The 20,867-nt window shown below is 49.6% G+C and overlaps 1 protein-coding gene across 1 annotated transcript in view; it reads left to right on the top strand.

Annotated features, from left to right (window-relative positions):
* Positions 1–20,867, top strand: part of Cacng2 (calcium voltage-gated channel auxiliary subunit gamma 2) — a 126,321-nt gene that overhangs the window by 88,238 nt on the left and 17,216 nt on the right. Inside the window, exon 2 of the mRNA XM_028871063.2 lies at positions 19,127–19,210. Coding sequence (XP_028726896.1) covers positions 19,127–19,210 — 84 coding nt within the window. The remainder of the gene's footprint in view (positions 1–19,126; positions 19,211–20,867) is intronic.

Raw genomic sequence — 20,867 nt, 5'->3', positions numbered from 1 at the left:
GGTGCATCTAACTGGTGAGATGCCTGCGCAGGGTAAGCCACAGGGAAAAGGCATTTTCACCCAGCCTTGAGACGAGACATGGCTTTGTGTTCCCTTGTTTGTTCACTGATTAAAACTCTATGAGGCACCTACTGTGTGGTAGCACTGCCCGGCACGTGGCAAAGGTAAGGTTTGTTTGAGAAACAAGGATTGAGGAAGACATTCTTTGCATGTGTATATTCTTGTAATAGAGAGCACAAGTTACTCTAGTAATCAGCCAGGCACTGACCTCTTGGTAGGGATGAGGAAAGAAGGGTCACTGTGAGTCAGCCCTCTATCCTCCAAAAAGTTGTGAGACTCGGGGGACTCTTGGCAAGATGTGAAATATCAGGTGATAAAAGCCAAGAGCCCTAGTGAGTGTCCCATGAGAGTGAGAGTTCTTCCTGCAAGCAGTGGAGGAAAGTCCCATTCCAATGTGGTTATAGCTGCTACCATTTATTAAGCACCTACTATGTGCCTGGCACTTTATGTAACAACAGTATAGTAATCGCTAACACTTGCGCTCCTACTACACACAAGCCATTCTTTGAAGTTGCTTTATACTTGCAAAGTCCTGACTCATGTGGCATTCCAACAGCCCAGGAGATACTTAGGTTAGTCTGATTTCCACAGCTGGGACAAAAATAGACTGTTTAAAAGTGGGAAAGGTTTGTTGTTTTAGGGGTTTCAATCCATGGTTGCTTGGATACATTATTCTTTGGTCCAGGGTAAGGCAGAACACCATTCATAGAATTCTGTGGAGCATGGAGTCAGAGTTGCTCACCTCATGATGACCAAGAAGCAAAGAGAGAGAAAAGAAGAATCACAGCCCAATGTCTTCCTGGCAGGGATACAGATGTAAGACAGGCTTTCACTCCAATAGCTCCTTGAAGGGCCACCCTCAATGACCTCACTTCCTCCTACATACCCCATCACCTAAAGGTCCAATCACTCTAGTCTATGACCAAGCCTTCGACACACGGTGTTTGAAGTGTGTATAAGACCCAAACCACATGCTAGGCCTGGTGATTCATGCCTGTAAGCCCTAAATTCAGGAAGCGCAGTCAAGCAGATTAAGAACCTGAGGCCTGCCTAAGCCAAATATCTCATTCCCAAGATAAGAAAAGTGAGGTACTGAAAGATGACATTTCTTGCACAAGGCCATAGCTAGCAAATTGCCTGGTTCAGTTCTGGCCCTAGACAGTCTGGTTCCCCCAGCCATTATTGTTTTAAATGCTGCATTCTTTGACCATGAAATACATCCTATTGTTACTTGAAATTGGATTGCTTCAATCTGGACCTAAAGTGCTAACAATGCCACCATGGAGCCTCCCATATTATATATGTACTTTAATTTTTACAGCATTTCGGCATAGGTGCAGAAGAACAACATAGCTTTGTAGGGAGCTGCTCTGAGGTGCCTGGATCCAGGGGTTCTCACCCCAAAGTTCATTCTCCCAGATGTGTAGTCTCTTGACACTCAGGTTATGTCAATTTTACAAGCTGAAATTGGGGTAAAAGTTGACAGATTTCTCAGTTGTCACATCCTAGGCAAAGGCGGTGCACCCCATTAGAGGCGGACTGGGTGCTGGCCATGGTGCTGAAATTCCATCTCCCATCTTATGGCTAATGGGGAGGACCAAAAGATTCCTGAAGAGGGGGCAAGCTTGGCTGGAGCTGAGAGAAGAAGGGAATCTTGAGGATGCATGGATAACAGCATGTATTTTGTCAAGCCATATCTATCAGTCAGTGTAACATCAGTATATATCTGAGGAACGTTGGTCCTAGCCAGAGTCACAAATGTATTTGTTGACCTGTTTCCAGCAGCTTTGACCTTCAGTGTCCCTGGACTCAGGGCCAAGTGGACTTAAACAAAGTTCTTCTCTTCAAAGTTGGACTCTGAGAAGTCTTTACCTGACCTAGGGTCACGATCTTGAGTCTCAAGTAGGTCAAGTTCATGTGCATTGTTCTGAGATCACATGCTGCAGCCCAAAGCTAGAGCTGAAGATTTCCAAGCACAGAGTAAGCCTGGACCCTCTCTCCCTATGGACAGGATGACCAAAAAGCAGTGTCCTTGATCTAGAATTGGCAGAGGGCAGACCTCCAGCTGAGAGGCACCATCCCAGCCCCCACAACCCCTTGACAGCATTGCCGATCCCCACACGCAAGACCCTTAAGTCGCTCCTAATTGAAGGGCTTGCCAAGCCCTCTGTGCATTGTGGATCTAATTAAGTTCCAACATCGTATCAAATTAAATCCTTTTATTAAATGTTTATCTTCAGATTCCAGAGTGTCACAACACCACTTTGTTTTAAGTGACAGAAATGTAAACAGGCTTTACTACCAGCAAAGTGCAGGCCGGAGGCAGTGGCAGGCACCCCTTCCTTCAGAGACCATCCTTCCTCAGAAAAGGTAGCAAAGGCCTGGGTGGTGCCGCTCTGAGAACCTGCCGCCTTCTCTCACACACACATCCAATGACCAACACAGGCATCTCAGCTCCCCTGAACTCATTGGATCAGCAGCATACTTCCACAGCAGTGTGTTCTGCGCCTCGGGAACCCCTTTCTTCTGTGGGCTCAGCCCTACTCCTGTCTGTACAAGGGCTGATTCTGGGGCCAAAGCTCTCTGAGTCCTCCCCTTTCTCCCCACCCCACAGACAATGACGCCTGCAGAGTCAAGAATCTCCCTTTATCTTAGCTCCATCCCTAGCCTGGTGCCTGGCTTGATGAGGGTGGCCAATGTGCATTAACTAATCCATGAATCAATAATGAAAGAGAAAGTCTTGCCCTCTGCTTCTAGACTCTAACTTGGATGACCAGGTCCTGGGGCCTAGTTCCTACCAGAGAGACTCATAAAAGACCCACTTTTTCATGGTATAAACGGCTGTGGAAGCAAAGGGGGAGCATAACACTGAAAACATCATGAGATCTTCAGAGAGAGACAGTTTTTCTTCCACCAAGATGGTCAGTCTGGATTTTTTTTAATCATCTAGAAACCCTGTGATTTACAATTCTGTCATTTTTTTCTAGATTCAGCAAGATTCTTGGCATAGAAACTTTTATTTGGATCTGCTCAGAGATTAATTTACATGTATATTCCTTTCTTTAACACACACAAGAAACTGTGAAGCAAATCATATCAATATCCTGCTTTACAGTAAGGAAGGAAAGCCTCTAAGGGGTTAAGTGCCTTGCTCATGGCTCCATGCCCTGGTGTTTCCCATATCATGGGTCTATTAGATGCTAAAATCTGTCAGCCTCTCCAAGCCCACCACTCCTCACCTGGAGAGTGGACTCATTCATAATCTGAGGAGCTGATGTGACCCTCACATCAAGTTCTTTATGAAGTATTGGCCCAGACTGGGGGATATGGGGTAGGCAGAGGATTAAAAAGCATTAAAGACTCTCCCAACCCACAGAAAAGGAAGAGTGTGAAGTCCAATCCCTGTCCTTGATGCAGTTGTATTAGGGAAATGGTACGTGAACTTTGAAATAACAAGAGAAGACAGCAACCCAAAAGCGGTCCCAAGGCTGCCCAGGATTAATCACTAGATCAGTAATCTTGAAGGTAAAAGAAGAGATGAAAGATGGGATGCAGCTCTGGGCTATGAGCATCAGGGGGCTCAGAATCAGGCTCGTAGATGGATAGAAACACAGATTTCCAGCCACTGTGGAAACCTTCTCTTCCGCATCTCTAAGAGGTAGGCAGCTGCCCTCTGCTTAAACTCCTCTAGGAATGGGTAGCTTACTACCTGGGAAGGTCACTCCAGAGACCCTAACACTTACCCGCATAAACGGCCTGATATCTCCTTGCCACACAGTCAAGCTAAAGGGAGTTCAAGGGAGGGCAAAATATGAGATATATTCATCTCACTTCTTCAAGTCTGTGCCCTGGGCTCCTCACCTGGTCACAGCCCTGCCTGTGCATGCCACCTGTGGCTCCCAGCTCTGCCCTCCAGAAGGAAACAAATGTTTTAGGTAAAGAAGAGGGGAGAGCACCCTTCATTTAGGAAAGAAAGCAATAGGGATGGAGGGATGGAAAGCCCTGGGCCTGAGTGAAGTAGCCCAAAGCAGAAGGCCATGTGAACCCTGGAAGCTTTGAGCAGGTGGGTGTCTTTGGCTTGGGAGTGTTGATTGACGTTATTCCTGGGAAGAACAGATGTCTACTTCCCCCAGATAGGAAACCAATGGCATAGCCCAGCGTGGTGAGCCAGTGAATCTACCAGAATGTGGGTGAGGGGTTACTTACAGGAGCACAAATGACTCAAAGGCAGCGGCATCGCTCTGGAAACTGGAGCACACTGCACAGCCTCCAGGTGGCTCACCAGGTTGGAGAGTGTCTGAGCCTCTTTTAGGCAGCTGGGCTGGACTCTGTTGTTTCCAGACAGCTCAGCTTGTCTGGGAGTGTCTCTCAGCAGTCCTTGCTTCTTATGTAATGCTTAGGGAAGGCAGTCTAATGAATCTGATCAGTTTCTGGGACTTCCTGGAGTCTTTGGGTTGTCTTCTTCCTGAGCTTAGGGAGCTTTCCTGTGGGATGGAATGGTTCACCTGTGTCTTAATGAATTTCATTCCAGGATAGAATGTTTTATACCTGAGGAAACTTCTAGAAAACAGAGAGTGTGGTCAGATGGGCATCCCAGGCTTTGGGTCCTCCCTGCATAAGCTGTTTCCCCCATAAAGACCAGTGGTGTGGGTGGTGTCTGGCCATGGCCCAGCTCTCTGATGAATATGCTGAGCAGTGGAAAGAACTGAAGGGAGTTTGTGGTCAGCAGCTTCGGGTAAATTAAGTAGGGGGAGCCCTCTAGTACTGGTGAAATTATTATGGCCACTCCACGTAGTTACAAGGAAGATTTATTTAGTGGGTAACTTACAAAAAAGGGATAGGTAGGTTGTGGGGTCTGGGGAAGGTGTATCGAAGTCCAGTGGTGTTCTCTGGAGCTCTGCTCAGTCAACCTCCACCGTCTAGGGTCCCAGAACAGAGAGAGAGAGCAAGCACGCTCGCCCATCCAGGTCTCTGGTCTCTAGGCGCCTCCCCTGGCCCTGCCTCGTAGGTGTGGCAGTTGCCAGAGTCTCAATGGGGGTTGGAACTTCCAGATCCAAGCTGGAATGACTACCCACTACACTCTAGCATCTTCGGAGAAGTCCAGGGTCATGATTCCAAACCTTGCTTCCCAAATCCATTCCCCATTCAAGCAACAGGGCACCACCCCGAGTCATTGCTCAGGTCATGTTAACTCAGAAATTTCCCATTGGGACAAAATTTATACTTAATAACTCACTGGGTCCTAAATAATCCAACCTCTGCTATTCCCTCCCAGTTAGTACACAACAGAGAGAGAGACAGACAGACAGACAGAGACAGAGAGACAGAGACAGACAGAGAGACAGAGAGACAGACAGAGACAGAGTCAGAGACAGACAAAGGACTCAGCCTGGATGGTAGCACCTGGAATCCCAGTACTCATGAGCCTAAGGCAGGTAGTTCATGGGTTTAAGGCTAGCCTGGGCTTGGTAGTAACACTCTATCTCAAAAAAAAAAAAAATCTTTTTGAGAACTAGCTGAGATATTGGATTAAAAGATGGATGGTCTGCCCAAGAGCAGTAGTTCCAAAAGGACAAGGGGTGTTTCAACAGTTGGTAGAACATTTGTCAAAAGAGCTAATGGAACCTATTGTTAACTCTGTGATCTGAAGTGTTTCGCTGTCAAGCCAGATTCCTTAGGAGACCAAATCACTTGTCACTGAAGTGTTCTGAGATATAGCTTCATGTTTAAGAGGGGAAAAGTTGTTAAAATGGAAAAAGAAAAAAAAAGAAGGACAGGGAGATGACTGAGACTCCAGCTCTCCCATGAGGCCACAACTGCCAAACCCACAGCCTCCCATGATGGATCTCAGGCTGTTGATACAGAACGGCATTTCTCTAGTAACAGCCTACTATGGGGACTCTGGAATGGACAGAGTCATATCAACAGGCCTGTTCATAGGATGCCAGTGTCCACAGGTCCTGTGACTGCCTGGAGAACTCTCTAGACACCCAGCAATATGATCACCAGCCTCCCCCTGCCCACTGTGAGCTTGTTGAGGAGAATGATCCCGTGTGCCCATCCTGCCACTGTGGAGTATCTGCCAGGTGGCAGGCTCTGTGCTGAGCCCTTGCAATGCCAGGGCCCATGCAGTTCTCACAATCCCATCAAGTAGGTATGCCTGTCTCAAAGTTCAGGAGGCTAAGGCCCAGAGAGGCGCCACAGTGTGGCCGCAGCACAGACTGAGGCAGCAGCCTCAAGACTAAGCACAGTGATCGCTGCCCTCCGGTGGCAGGTGCTGAATTGAATGGAACTGTATTTGGAGAGAAGCGGCCTAATGTCCTTGCATGCCTGTGACATCATACAGAGTGGCCTCATGGGTGTGTTTTCATCTGTCTCCTACCCTGTGTGAATCCCCTCGACCTCCTCAGGAATGGGGTCTGAGGCTGTCTGGGGTTCAGCTGCCTGCAATGTGGACCCATTCCCATCCCTTGGAGGCCAGTTCAGAGTCAACTCCACTCCCAGTGTTTGAGGCCGTGTTTAGAGATCCCAAAGTGATTCTTAAACCCTCCAAGTTGTCAGTCCTGCTGAGATCAGATTTCCTACCAACTCATATCACGGAAAGAAAAGCCACAGGCTGACTTCTGCTCCTTGTGTACAGGAGCCTCATCCCTGCCTGTCCCCCAAGGCGCCCCACCCCTGTACATCATCCAGGCTGACCTCTCCTCCTTATGTCCTGAGCCTCATCCCTGCCCATCCCCCAAGGAGCCCCACCCCTGTACATCCCCCAGGCTGACCTCTCCTCCTGGTGTATAGGAGCCCCACCCCTGCCCATCCCCCAGCATGTGCTCTGACTACCATCTCCAGGAGCCTCTTGTAGACGCCAAGCCTCTCCTCCCTGGAATCTACTGCCTTCTTCCCTTGTTGGAGGTCAGATCACAGTCTTGTGCCCCCTGCCAGCTTCCTTTGTCCAACGCCGGCTTACTTGGTCCATTCCCAGCCATCCTTCCTACCTCTTTCCACCATTCACAACAGCAGCTAGCACTGGATGACAGTAAAACTGATCCAAAACAAAAAGTTTACGGAGACACTGAGACCTTATTGAATTCGCCCAACAGTCAGTTCCTCAGTAAGTATTTAATGAGCACCGACTGCATACCGAGCACTGAGAATCCAACTGATTTTCTTCTGTAAAATATATTTTTAATGTGTTTAATATTAAAAATTCATAAAAGACTACTTTAAAACCAGTAACAAAAAATGAAAAGACAGCCTGGGAACTGGGAATAAATATTTGCAAAGTATCTATCAGATAACGAATTCAGATATAACTCAGTAAGAGGAAAACGTTGCCTAATTTTGAAATAGGCAATGGGCTCCAGCAGACATTTCTGAAAAGAGAATATACAAACAGCCAGTAGATCCATGACAAGTGTTCGATTTCACTAACTACCAAAGAAATGCAAATAGAAAACACCAGAAGGCCCCACGCCATGCTTGTGAAGATGGCTATCACCAGAAGGACCAAAGGCAACAGGTGTTGGCGAGGGTGAGGAGAAGAGTGACCCCCCCCCCATGTGCTGTGAGTGGGGATGGTAGAGATGGATAACCATCATGGAAGACAGTCTGGAGGTTCCTAAGGAAATTCACAAGTCAGCAGCGCCCCTCTGGGAATGCACTCAAGGAGATAAAACTACCAGCTAATAAAGATGTCTGCTCCCATGCCCCCGCAGTATCATTCACAGGTACCACAGCATGAAACATCATAGGGTGTCCATCAGTGAACAGCTGCCTAAAGAGACCATGAAGCAGTCAGGTACGGTGACACACACCTTTAATCCCAATACTTGGGAGGCAGAGCCAGGTGGATCTTTATGAGCTCGAGGCTAGCCTTGGCTAGATAGTAAGACCCTGTCTCAAAAAGAAAAAAAGGGGGGGAGAGAGAGATTGTAGAAACCTATAATCTACTTTGAAGGCAGAATCAGGAAGCTCAGCTGTTGAAGGTAAGCCTCAGCTAGACAGCAAATTCAAGGCCAACCTGGGCTAAATGAGACCTTATCTCAAAAGAGGGGATAGGAAGGAATATGGGAGGGAAACCATGAGATTGTACACAATGGGATATCTTCAGCCTTTTAGAAAGAGACCATGCTGTCCCTTTGCAATATCACAATGCAGATGAGACTGGAGGACATTATGCTAAGGAAAATCAGCCAGTCACAGAAGGAAAATTATTCCAAGTTCTCACTTACGTGTAAAATCCTTAAAAATTAAAATACAAACAACAAAGTTGACCATATAGAACTAGAGAATAAAATAGTGACCCCTGAGAGCCACAGTGACTAATGACACTGTTGTAGTCTGACCTCTGCTCCATAATGACAGACCCAGGACCCAGGAGAAGCCAGGAACAGCGGTTTGTGTTTGTAACCCCAGAGCAGGAGGGGCAGAGAGTGGAAGATCCTGAGGCTAACTGGTCAGCCAGTCTAACCAATCAGAGAGCTCCATGTTCAATGAGAGACCCTGTCTCAAAAATGTAAGGTCTAGATCATTCAAGAAGACACCCATTGTTGACCTCTGCCCTACACACACACACACACACACACACACACACACACACACACACACACACACACCAAATATAAAAAAGGACTATATCATAATTTTATTCTATAAAACTACATTTGGTCATTATGTGTTTCTTTTAACTACAGCTTATTTCTCTCCCATTGAACAACTAACTCTGAAGGCTTTCCAGGGTTAAGAGGACACCTCATGATGGTGAGGACCCAGACACACTCTCTCATCCTACTAAGACACTACAGCCCATTCTCAAGATTGCCTGGCAGGGGGCGGGGGGTCCAAGATGACTCAGAAAAACGGGCTGAGAAGTACCCATCCCTACCCTGAAGGACATTTCCTGAAGTTATCTCCATTTATATCTCATTGAATCAAGTCACATGGCCACCCCTAACTACAAGGGGAGCTGGGAACGAAAGTTTATATTCTGGGAAGCCATGAGTCCAGGCAAGGCTTGGAAAGATGGAGAAAACAGGGTGTTAGCAAATAGCCAGCCATATCTGCCACTGAGAAGGATGGAGACTAAGGCAATGGGGCTGTCGTGCTAATCATCAGGTCAGAAGATGGAGCAGCCCTCACATGCTGATGCATCTGAGAATGCTTCCCCACCTCAGAGAGGCACTTCATGAGTTCAGTGCCTCCCGTTCCCCTGCCCGGCTTTCCAGTTTTACCATGGACACAGGTAGAGAGGACTTGAGAATTCCCAGAGTTGGTACTTAAGGGAGATCCTAGAACCAGTTTCCTATAGAAACGGAGGGGCAACCCGTATTTCGGGACACTCTATAAATTAGTCATATATGTTTTTATCTTTGAGAAAATGCAGTCGTTATAGATTTTTCTGTAGTTCGATTTTATGATAAATTCAATTTTGAAATGGTTAAATATTTGTGTGTGTGTAGTAGTCTGTACATGGGGGGGGCAGTGCATGTGCCCATATGTATACCTGCACAGGGAGGTCAAAGGTCAATGTAAGATATCTTCCTGGACTGTTCTCCACTTTAGTTTAGTTTTGTTTATTTTGTTTTTGTTTTCTTTTCTTTCTTTTTTTTTTCTGGTTTTTCGAGACAGGGTTTCTCTGCGTAGCTTTGCACCTTTCCTGGAACTCACTTGGTAGCCCAGGCTGGCCTCGAACTCACAGAGATCCGCCTGGCTCTGCCTCCTGAGTGCTGGGATTAAAGGTGTGCACCACTGCCCAGCTTGTTTTCTGTTTTTATTTTTTGAGACAAGGCCTCACTATATAGCCTTAGCTGTCCTGGAACTCACTATAAACCAGGCCGGCCTCCAACTCACAGGGATCCCTCTGCCTCCCAATGCTGGCATTAAAGGCATGCACCACCACACCTGATTCTCTCACCTTAGTTTCTGAGATGGGTTCTCTCACTGAGCTCAGAGGTCACCGGTTGTCTCAAATAGCAAACTCCAGCCAGGGAAGTGTCTGTGTCTGTCCCTAGACCTGGATTTCACATGGGCCCCAGGGCCCAAACTCAGGTCCCCGATCCTGCACAATGGGCACTTTGCCTACTGAGCCCCTAAGTTTTTAGTTTTTGTTTGTTTGTTACTGGTATGTACCAATGGTACAAAAAAACAAAATAAAACAAAAGTGTTTCATTGTGGTGTTTTCACACACACCATGGACCGTACTCATATACACCCCTCATTATCTTCTTTTGAGTCCTTCCTTTCTTCCCAATTGTCTCCTTCCTTTCCCATGTAGGCTCACCTCTTTCATACCTTTTTTTAGCTAGATTCCACATATGAGATAAATACATGATATCTTTCACTCTGTATCAGACTTATTGCTGTCAACCTGACGATCTCCAGGGCCACCCATCTTCCTGAAATACACCTTCCTTCTTTTTTATGCCCCAATAAAACTCCATCATGCCTATGTACCACATTTTGCATTTCATACCACTCTTATCCATCATCTACTGATGGGCATCTAGGCTGAATCCAGAGTTTGGTTATTGTGAATGGTGCAATTGCACACCACACACACACACACACACACACACACACACACACACACGAGTGTGTGGGTTGTACATGCAGCCTGGGTTATCAGTGTCATTCTGTTGTTTGTGGAACTCATCTACCGTCACAGGTATGACACCTAGAACCCATTCGCTTTCATCACTGCCTAGCAACCCATCCTGCTCCTGAACTACGAGGTGATAGAAGAGGCGGTCAGTTCCTGGCTTGCTTCAGTGACAGGCAGTGTTGTTGGAGATCCTCTACGTGAGTCTTCCTGTATCTTCACACAGGGGCTCCCAAGCCACACTTCTGAAGGAATGGCTGAGTGTGACATGAAGACACATTTCAATTCTGTCATATGGACTTTTACTAGGGGAAACACAGAAACTTCTCCCACTCCAGGGATCTGGTATCTGGCATGATCTGGCTCGTTGGTTTAGAAGAATGGGAATGTGTCCTGTGCTGTTTTTCCACTTGCCCATGTATGCACTTGCACATGCATGCACACTCACTGATTCATGGATTTCTTCATGTGTTTGATAAACTTTTCCCAGGAGAAAATTTTCAAAAATTTTTTAGATTTATTTAATTTTATCTGTTTGTATATAAATGGTGTGTGTGTATGTGTGTGTGTATGTGTGTGTGTGTGTGTGCATGCGTGCATGCCCGCACACTCTGTGGATGTTTGTTGCCCTCAGAGGTCAGAAGAGAGTGTCAGATTTCCTGGTACTGGAGTTACTGATGGTTGTGAGCCCCCATGGGGGTGCTGGGAAATAAACCCAGGTTCTCTACAAGAGCAGCTAACGCTCTTAAACTCTGAGTCATCTCTCCAGTCCCAGAGACAACATTTTTCAGGAGAAAAGCCACATGCCACATGTTGTGTTAAATGAATCCAAAAACAGTGGAATGTACACATGAGCATCTTCGAATCAAGGAAAATTCAATATCTTCAGGGAAGTCTAGAATTCTGACAGTCTACCCTTGAGAGTACAGATTTGACACTGTTTTCAAATAACCCCAAGACAGAACATGATCAAAGCACATGCAAAATGTCCCACAGCCTCATCGCCCAGGCCCAGGTGTGTCCACTAGGGTCCATGCAGTGTGGGCGTCACCTGGGGACTTCCTGGAAACACAGTGCTCTGGCCCCTCCCTGTCCATCTTAGATGCCTCTGGGGAATTTCTAGGCTCACATAATCTAAGTACTGCACAGGAGCACAGAGAAGAAAATAGTCTTTTCAGCTGAGGACAATTAAAAAGTGTCACTCCAAGAAGGTATAGACACAGACATAGAGACATACATCTATAATGTCAGCACTCAGAAGGCTGAGAAAGGAGTTTTGTGAGTTCAAGGCTAGCCTGGGCTATATATTAACTGTGTCTCAAGAAAGAGAAGGGGAAAAGAAGGAAGAGGAGGAGGACAAAAAGAGGGAGAAATAGATGAAAAGGGAGGAGGTAGAGGAGAGGGAGAGGAAGGAGAAGGAGGAGGAAGAGGAAGAAGAACCAGGTGGATCTCTGTGATCTCTGTAGGCCAGCTTGGTCTACAAAGCAAGTTCCAGGACAGCCAGAGCTATTACACAAAGAAACCCTGTCTCAGAATTTAAAAAAAAAAAAAAAAAAGGAAGAGGAGGAGGAGGCAGCATTTATTGGATACTGAGGAACTACCAGGGATGCTGACTTCTGTTATCTGCCAAGTCTCAAAAGCTGACCCTCAGATCTACACAAGGGTTAACGCCCCTTCCTTACACAAAGGATGGCGCAACCTCTCAGATCCACACAGCTGATCACTGACAGAGCCAGGCTTAGAGGCCCGATCATCCTGAGTCCAGGGCTCCAACTCCCTCACACACGCCTCGTGGAAAGAACTAGAGAAGTTGTTAGGGAAACAAAAACCAGGACCAGATGCACCAGGACAGTGTGTGAGCCAGTGTTCTCCTGCTGCGGCCAGTGCTGAGAGCAGCAGAAAGTAGAACGTGCAGAGCATACAGAAAGAGCAAACACCAGGAAAAGAGGAAGGCAGAGCAGGCCACAGTGACCCTACCCAGAAACTGCCCAGCACCTGGCTGCAGCCGGCATTCAGAAGTACCCACTGGATAAAGGGTGAATGAATGAATGAACAACCAAGTGAGCACACTCACACGCTACCACATGAGCTATCACTACAAACCATGCCACACCAGGTGGTACCCAGGCTATGCTGAGGGCTGAAGAAGTACCAGTCATGCATGGCCCCCATCTCCTGAGGTCTCCAGAAATCCCACTGCCAGGGAGGTCCCTGCCAGGGGAGGGGAGCAGGGAGCAGAGGTTTGAAAGCGGAGAGCAAACAGTTCCCAACAAACCCTGCATTAACTTCACTTAAAAAATTACTTGGCCAGCCTCCCCCTGTTCCCCCTGTGCTCCCCTGCCCCTCCCTGCTCCGCTTTTTCAGCCACTCATGCAGATGTGAAAATAAACCAGCACCAGCCGCCCCTAATGACCGGCTTCACCAGAAGCTTATTGTACCTCCAGAAACAAGGCAGCAGTCGGTGTTTTTATGGAGCTGCTGAAACTGCCATTTAAACCACTTAATATCTGCAAGCCTGAATTCCAGGGTGCCCACGAAGTTTCTGAAGGCAGACCCGGGCACCCTACCTCCTCCACTTGGCCTGAGACCACGGGGGTTTTAAGGTTGGGGAGGAGGCTCCCTCTATGGCGATCCCTGGCTGCTGGGTGCCTTGGTGGAGTAATCCTTCAGAGCTGCGGGTGGGAGTCCCCTCCCCCCCCCACCTTCCTCCAAGTGCAAGGCTGTGGGTGTGGGGAGGGGGGAGCCGCGGTGGGCTACCTGTTCCCTGGTGGGAACAGGCCACTGTCCCTTGTCCAGCTGTCTCCTGCCATCACTCCTGCCATCACTGCACTCCGGGGTAGCTCTCTAACGGGAACCCATCTTTTCACAACTCTTCACCCCCTCTATGTGTCCTGTGTTCACTGCAGGCTCTGGGGTAAGGGTAGCTGGGAGACGGGACCAGACTGCTGCATTTGGAGATTCTTGGTGTAAACTCACCCATCATAGTGAATATTAAGCTCTTGAGAGTCAGGGAGAGACACTAACGAATGCCCCCCTGGAGCCTGGGCAAGCCTGGATTCCGACAAACCACCCTTGGGCCCTTCTCCTGTCCTGCGGCCCCCCCCCCCACCTCCCTCCACAGTGTTCCGAAACTGGTTGCTCTTCCGACACAAGCTTTCTGTCTCACACCATAGACTTCAAGTTCCTAAGAATAAAACTACATTTCTTTTTTCCCCCCTGCATCCTCAGCAAGTTACAAAGAACATAACATACAGTTGGCGCTACATAAATGTTAAAGAACATAACATACAGTTGGTGCTACATAAATGTTAGCTGAAGGGTTGTGCTCCCATCAGGCCTTGCGTACCCCTCTAACACGGTGCACGAGACACTAACCTCTACACACTCTATTGTCTGCCTTGCCCCCTGCCGCTGGGAGCCCACAGAGGCCAGAGATCAGGTCAAGTCTACCTCAGCCACGCCAGCACCAAGCAGCTGGCCAGCTCTAAGTCTCCACCAGGGCTGCCCCAGAATGAAGCCAACTTGAAAGAATGTCAGAGGTGAGGCAAGCGAATAGACTCTTTGAGCACCTGATCCATCTGAGGCCACTGACCACCAAACAGGAGGAGAGGTGGGGGACTGGAAGCCAGCCTCGGGAAAGCCAGGTCACACCACTCCCTGCCGTGATATGTCCATTTGAATTTCCTGTGTGAGTGACATCCGTGTAGACGGAGTGCTTCCAGTACCCACCCACCCCCATGCCCTGGTGAGCCTCTGCGCCGGTCCTGGGATAGAAGCTAGGACTCCTGGTACCCCAGGCTCTGTCCCTTGACTCTTACAGCCTCATCATCTGGCCTCAGAATCGCCAGGTCTGATCTCACCATGCTCTGTGCCTCTGGATGCCTCAGTCACTCCTCGCTTGATTGTGCACGATTTTATTCCCTAAACTGACCCAGCCCCGACTCCCCAGCCTCTGAAGTCCTTGTCCTGGTGCTCTCTGGAATGCATGTTTTCTTTGTGTCCCTAAGGCTCCCCTGGCCCCTTGCTAATGCTAACTATCTGCAGGCCATGCCCCAGCCTCCTCCCCAACTCCCCAGCCTCTGAGACTCACTCACTCAGCTCCTCGCTCTCTCTAGCTCCCCTCACACCCTCACTCTCTGAAGAACATAGCTCTAACCTGCTGTCTTCTCCTCCTGGGGCATCTTATAATTGTTCTAGGAGATTCCAAACCCATTGAACAGTCCCTCCAGGGACTGGCCCTGGCCACCTCACTCCCAAGAACCTGAACCCGGTCTGTAAGGGTGTTTGCTTCCGTAGTGGCTGAATGTTGAAATCCTGCTGTGCCTCTGTGCTAATCAGTCCTGATAACTGAAGGGAGGTGGGCTGGTAGAGGGACCCCCAGGATAGGGCAGGCAGAGAGGAGGGAGGGCTGGGTGACACCATCTTCCCCCCCACCTCCCAAAGATGGGCCAGGGACTGTATTCTATATACCAGCCCTCAGTTCTGCAGGCTCTGAAGCCCCTCCAGTCCCTTGTGGCCCCAAGAGGTAGTGGGCATGGCTGGCAGTGCCTGCCTGTGCTCCCATAGCGGGACTCCCCTCCCCCACACACTGCTCCCCATGGCGCTGGTGCCATCACCTGGTCTGAGGCCTGGCCTCCTGGTTTCACAGAACCACAGATAAGGAAGGAATCCACACGGACTGTGACCAAGCGCTCTTCTTCCGACCGGGAGGCCGGGAAGCATCTGCCGAGGTTTCTTGTGTCAAAGCGCGGCTAGACAGGGCCATCATTTAGCCCGCAGCAGCCTCATCAACCAAAGATCACACCAATAATTTCTAAAAAACCAACCAATTATTTGGGGCCCATTAGCATAATTTGATGTATCGCCCGTGCGTCAACTTTTCACTGGGTAGGCAGTTTCCTAACACACACTTGGCATGTGGGGAAACTGAAAAGGGTGCAATTGTCTTTGTCTCAAGGATTCCCTTGTACAGTCTTTCCTGCTGCCCTGTACGTCCAGTGGTACCCACTCCTACCCCGAGACACCTTGACCTTGGCACGACTAGTCACCCCAGCTGTCCACACTCTGCCTGTTGCATCCCATTCTCTGACTACCATGCCTCACCTTCTAGATCCTTCCCCTGAGCCCAACAAGTACTTTACCCAACCCCCATCTACCCACGGCTTCCCAGCTCCCAATGAAATCACATACACAGGCACACATGTTGAGAGAGGGGGGTGGTGCCGGGAGGGGGTTTCAGCATCTAGCTTGTCCCTAGGTTGCCTAGTACCTTCAGGAGCTCAGCTCCATACACTCACACACACACACACACACACACACACACACACACACACACACACACTTAAACTCATCTCAAAAAATCTATTCCTGGTCAAAGCAGCTCCACCAACTGTATCCCATCTGCACCCTGAATGGTGCCAGAGATCAAAGAACCTCAAAAGCAACCTCCGTAGGCCAGGTCACACACATACATAGCCTGATCCATCCCTCTCCTAGCTCCAAGGGGAAAGAGTCCTTCCCAAATCTCCTAGCCTTTCCTTTCCTCCTCTCCAATGGATCCTGCTCTCCACGGCATTGGGAAATTAGAAGCAACCAAAAGAGGGGTGTCTGGGCTGCTGCCTTCAGTGGTGCCCTCCATCCAGTGTGCCGCACCCACATACACACCTCACTTTTGTGTCCTGGGCCTTACTTCATCCCTGTCCTCCTTCCTCTCTCTCCTGGATCATTCTCTGGTACCCCATGCAAGCCTTCACACACACACACACACACACACACACACACACACACACACATACACACACACACACAGCAGAGGAGCCAGCAGGGGCAAACACTCTAACACCTGCAGGAGTTCAGGAAGCAAGACAAGCACGTGCAAAGGTCCTGGGGTAGGAAGGAACACAGCACATGAGAAGACAGAGATGCGCCAAGAGGGAGAAGGCAGGTGGGAGGCGAGGTCAGAAATAGAGGGCAGATGCACGGTTTTCCTTGTAAGTCTGGGATGGTGCACAAATTGGGAAGGCATGATGCCACTTGCTTTTCCAAGTTTGGGGAGGCACAAAATGTAGAAGTGGGGTGACTGCGGTGTCATACAAGGGCTTGCCTGGCCGTCTGAGTTTGTAGAGATGGGGTAAAAGGCACTGAGGCATCACCATGGGCAGTGAGGAGAGGTCGAGGTGATGACCCTGCTCTTCCTGGAGAAGGGGAGCCACGGAGAGGCTCTCACTGCTCACACTGCTCCTTCTGGAGGCTCAGGTCGGAAGGGAGGAGTGGGGTGCAAGACTGAGCTCACAGGTCCCTGTAACAACACCCCAGGGGCATGGGTAGGCAGTGGGCCATCCAGACATGGGCAGGCTGCTCACACCTCACAGCCTCCTCCACTCTCATCCTTTGGACACGTCTCCCTTACCTGCCACTATGCTAGGAGCCCCCCACATCAAGCAGGGATGAGGCACAGCCGGAAGCAGGTGTGGAAGAGGCTCAGGAGGAAGTGTAGGATCCTTGGATGGGACACCAGGACGTGCCACTTCCAGCCCTGTGCTCCAGACTCAACTCTGTCCCCGCGTGGTTAGGGCCGTGGCCTCAGGGACTCTCTGGGCCTCCTGTGCACAGCCCTCATGCAGCCGCCCGTCACGGAGCTGCACTGATGAAAAATTTGTCCGATCAAATGGAAAGGAAATGAAAGTGCTTTGAACAGCGCTTCAGAAGGGCTGGGGTTTGTAACTGAATAGGAGGGGGAAGCTATGCAGCTGCTGTGGGGGTTCCTGGTGGAGAAGGGAGAGAAGGCGCGAGCCTGGATACAGGGAATAAGGTATCGGGGTGGCTCGGGCCTCCTGTTAGCACCCTCAGTGAAGGAGGGTGGAGAGGAGACAACAGACCAAGGCTGGAGGAAGGAAAACCAAAAGCCCTAGGAGATTATGGATCCATTTTGACCTAGGATTAAATTAAAGCTAGGTTAAATAACAAGAAGACCAGTGTGCTCTACACGTGTGTGCGTGTGTGTGTGTGTGTGTGTGTGTGTGTGTGTGTGTGTGTGTATAAAATATTCAGACTCTATAAGCAAAGTATTTGCTAAGTTGGACATGGTGGCTCATATCTGTTATCTCAGCATTAGAGAGACTGAGGCAGGAGGATTGTCATGAGCTAAAGGCCAACCTGAACTAAATAGTGACTTCCAAGCCAGCCTGGGCTACACAGAGGGAAGCCTTGTCTTATAAATAAATATAGAAAAAATAAGGTAAAAGTTTTAAATTGCTGAGTTACTGGGGACTGGATTTATTAGATGATTCTAGCCACTGTCACAGAAGGCCAGTAGCTGACGGCGGTTCCAGTTCACGGCTCCCACATCAGTCACCAAACTAAATACTCCACCAACCGTTCAGGACACATGGATGTGTGCTCAGACAGAAACTGAGTTAAGCGAAGGAAGTTGAGCTGGACCAGGCAGTCTGAGTCCGGGCTGTCCTTCTCGCGGGGATTGGTACCAGCCTTGCCTTCTCTGCTGCTGGAGACACGGAGTTGGGAAATGCACAGAGCAGACCAGGGGCAATGCGGACATTCTGGTGCTGGCAAACTGCATCCCACCTGTCAGTCTGTCTGCAGCTCCCCTCCTCCCATGACCCTTCACTCTCTGGGTGAACACTGCTGACAGCCTACTGGGGCTCTGTGCTGGCGCTTGCCCGGGACCAGTTCTCATCAAGCGACAGTCTAGAGACAAAGGTCAAAGTCTGAGCCCTTGTTGCGCTCCACTCCAGTCTGCTGTTCTGGTATTGAGGTGCCAGAGCACCTCAGTGTCTCTGTCTGTGAAATGGGGTGGTAACACTGCTCACATGGGCCTCTCATTGCTCTGGTGAACGGTAGTCCACAAACTAAAAACTAGTGACCCAGCATTTGGAAAGCTAAGACAGGAGGATCACGACGAATGTGAAGCCAGTCTAGGCTACACAGAGAAACCTTGAGTCCAAAAAGGGACGTGGTAGAGGGCCAGCCCCTCCGCTCAGAACTGCTGGGGCTGTGGGGCTGGGAAGGGAATACCCTGCCAGCGCAGATGGGTTTCATCTTCTAGGGGGTTGTCTGTTGCATCAGTCTGGTGGGGTCTGCCTTCTGGGGAAAGAATCCACCGCTTGCAAAGAACTGGGTGATTCCTTGCCAAGCAGCAGCACCCACCCCCCTGCTGGGCTGCTGAGCCCATCCCCCACCCTTCTCAGCATAATCCTCCACCCAGAATCAAACCTGGCCTCCAGCTAATCCCCAGAAGGCAGTGAGGACAGGGACTCAGGGACGGGGACGACGTGGGGACAGAAAGCGGGGTTTCATGTCTGAGCCTCAGCTCCCTGTTCAGGCCTGCACTGTGTGCTCCCATCTACCAGGCAAAGGGGCCAGGGAGTGACCCTCATGATGTCCAGGAAGGGCAGGTGGGTCCTGAGCCATGCAGACCATGCACTCACCTCGCTCCTTCTGCGTATCTTACAGGGAACTTCAAAGGTCTGTGCAAGCAAATCGACCACTTTCCAGAGGACGCAGACTACGAAGCGGACACCGCAGAGTACTTCCTCCGTGAGTGACAACGGTGTTTTCATCTCCTTAGCTGAAGGGTCCCTCAAATTGTTCCTCCTGAGACTCAAAGGCCAGGCGTATTCAGAACCCTGGGTACAGCTGAGGGTAGGAAACAGCTGCTCCCTCTTGACCGGTCAACTCCGGCTCATCTCCCAGATCTCTCCTCACACCTCACCTCCTCCAGGAAGCCACCCTCTTTATCACACTGAGGGTCGGGGCAGGGGTCCTTGTCTGCTGGGTAACATCCCGCAGTTCTACAGAGAAGGGGCATTCTCTTCCGACGCTGGGCATGGCACGGAACAGGAATTCAGGAAACATTTCCCAAATAATTACAAAACCAGCAGGCAGTGACGGTGCGCTTGTACTAGAGAGACAGAGTAAGAGAGAGGGAGAGAATTTTTCCTCCCCTCCCCCCACAAGTCAAATCAAAGTTAAACCCTGGTGTAACCGCTGTGATCTTAAATCCCCCTGAGATATATTATCAAGAGAAAGCATTTTTGAAGCCCCAAGGAAATTTCTCAAGTATCCCCAGAAACCAACACAGACCTTGTTAGTTATCAAAAGGGATTTCCCAGAGAGGAGCTGAGGGTCCTTGAGGTCTGGGACAACTACACGGAAGGCTCTCAGGCTGCTTGATGAAAGGTTTGCTCACAGAGTACCAGAAGCTACTGTCCCTGCCTCTGCTCCTGGGCGCGCCTCTCCTCATTCCCTCCCCGACAGCATCTCAGTTAACATCACCCGGGATCCTGTTGATGGAAAAAAAAAAAAAAAAAAGCAGGAGGCACTTTATTATATGAATGGCCCTGTCTCTTTCAGTAATTACTCCTCACAACAGAGGCAACAGCTTGCAGGTCGGCCTGGGATCCGGGTTCCCTGAAAAGCCTATCGAAAGTGGCACTGGGCGAGGCAGCCAGAAAGGGAGTAGAACACAACTTGTAGATTATTTATTATTTACTTATTGGTTTTCCGAGACAGGGTTTCTCTGCTAGCCCTGGCTGTCCTGGAACCCACTCTGTAGACCATGTTGGCCTCGAACCCAGAGACCTGTCTGCCTCTCCTTCCTGAGTGCTGGGATTGAAGGTGTGCGCCACCACGCCTGGGTGGCTTTTTGAGGGAGCCAGGGGGAGGAAAATATCACGAGTGTCATCACTTCCTTTTCTGAATTCCCTTGAGATTTTGCTCTTAAGTAGAACTCCCTGGGGGGCTGTCTGGTTGTCATTACCTGTTACCGTCCTGGAATCAGACAACGCAATAAACATGGAGTGGGTGCCTGCTTTGTGCCTGTACTGAGCAGTGGGGAGGCCTGGACGGATGGGTGGGTAAGACAGTCCCTGGTACCAGTAAGAGCACGCTTAAGGAGGAAGGCCCTCGGAGACAGCTGGCCCCAGGATGGTCTGATAGAAACAAGGCCTGGATCCAGGAGTGGGAGGGTGAAGCTGGGCCATACACACACACACACACCTGGGCCTTGAGTCAGTTTGTGTCATTCAGTATTGCACCCAGAATACAATAGGTGCTCAATTAATGCCTCTTGTGAAATACAGGGTTCCTCAGGGGCCCCCTCTGCCATGCTGTGTCTCCGCTTCCTTAGGGAAAAAGACAGACGTGTCTGGGGTATTGACTCATCTTGTCCCTGGATGGATTTGTGTCAGCAACA

This window comes from Peromyscus leucopus, chromosome 20 (assembly GCF_004664715.2).
Source record: "Peromyscus leucopus breed LL Stock chromosome 20, UCI_PerLeu_2.1, whole genome shotgun sequence".
Lineage (NCBI taxonomy): Eukaryota > Metazoa > Chordata > Mammalia > Rodentia > Cricetidae > Peromyscus > Peromyscus leucopus.
The sequence above is the reverse complement of the archived record's forward strand: the minus strand, read 5'-3'. Positions and strand labels throughout refer to the sequence as shown.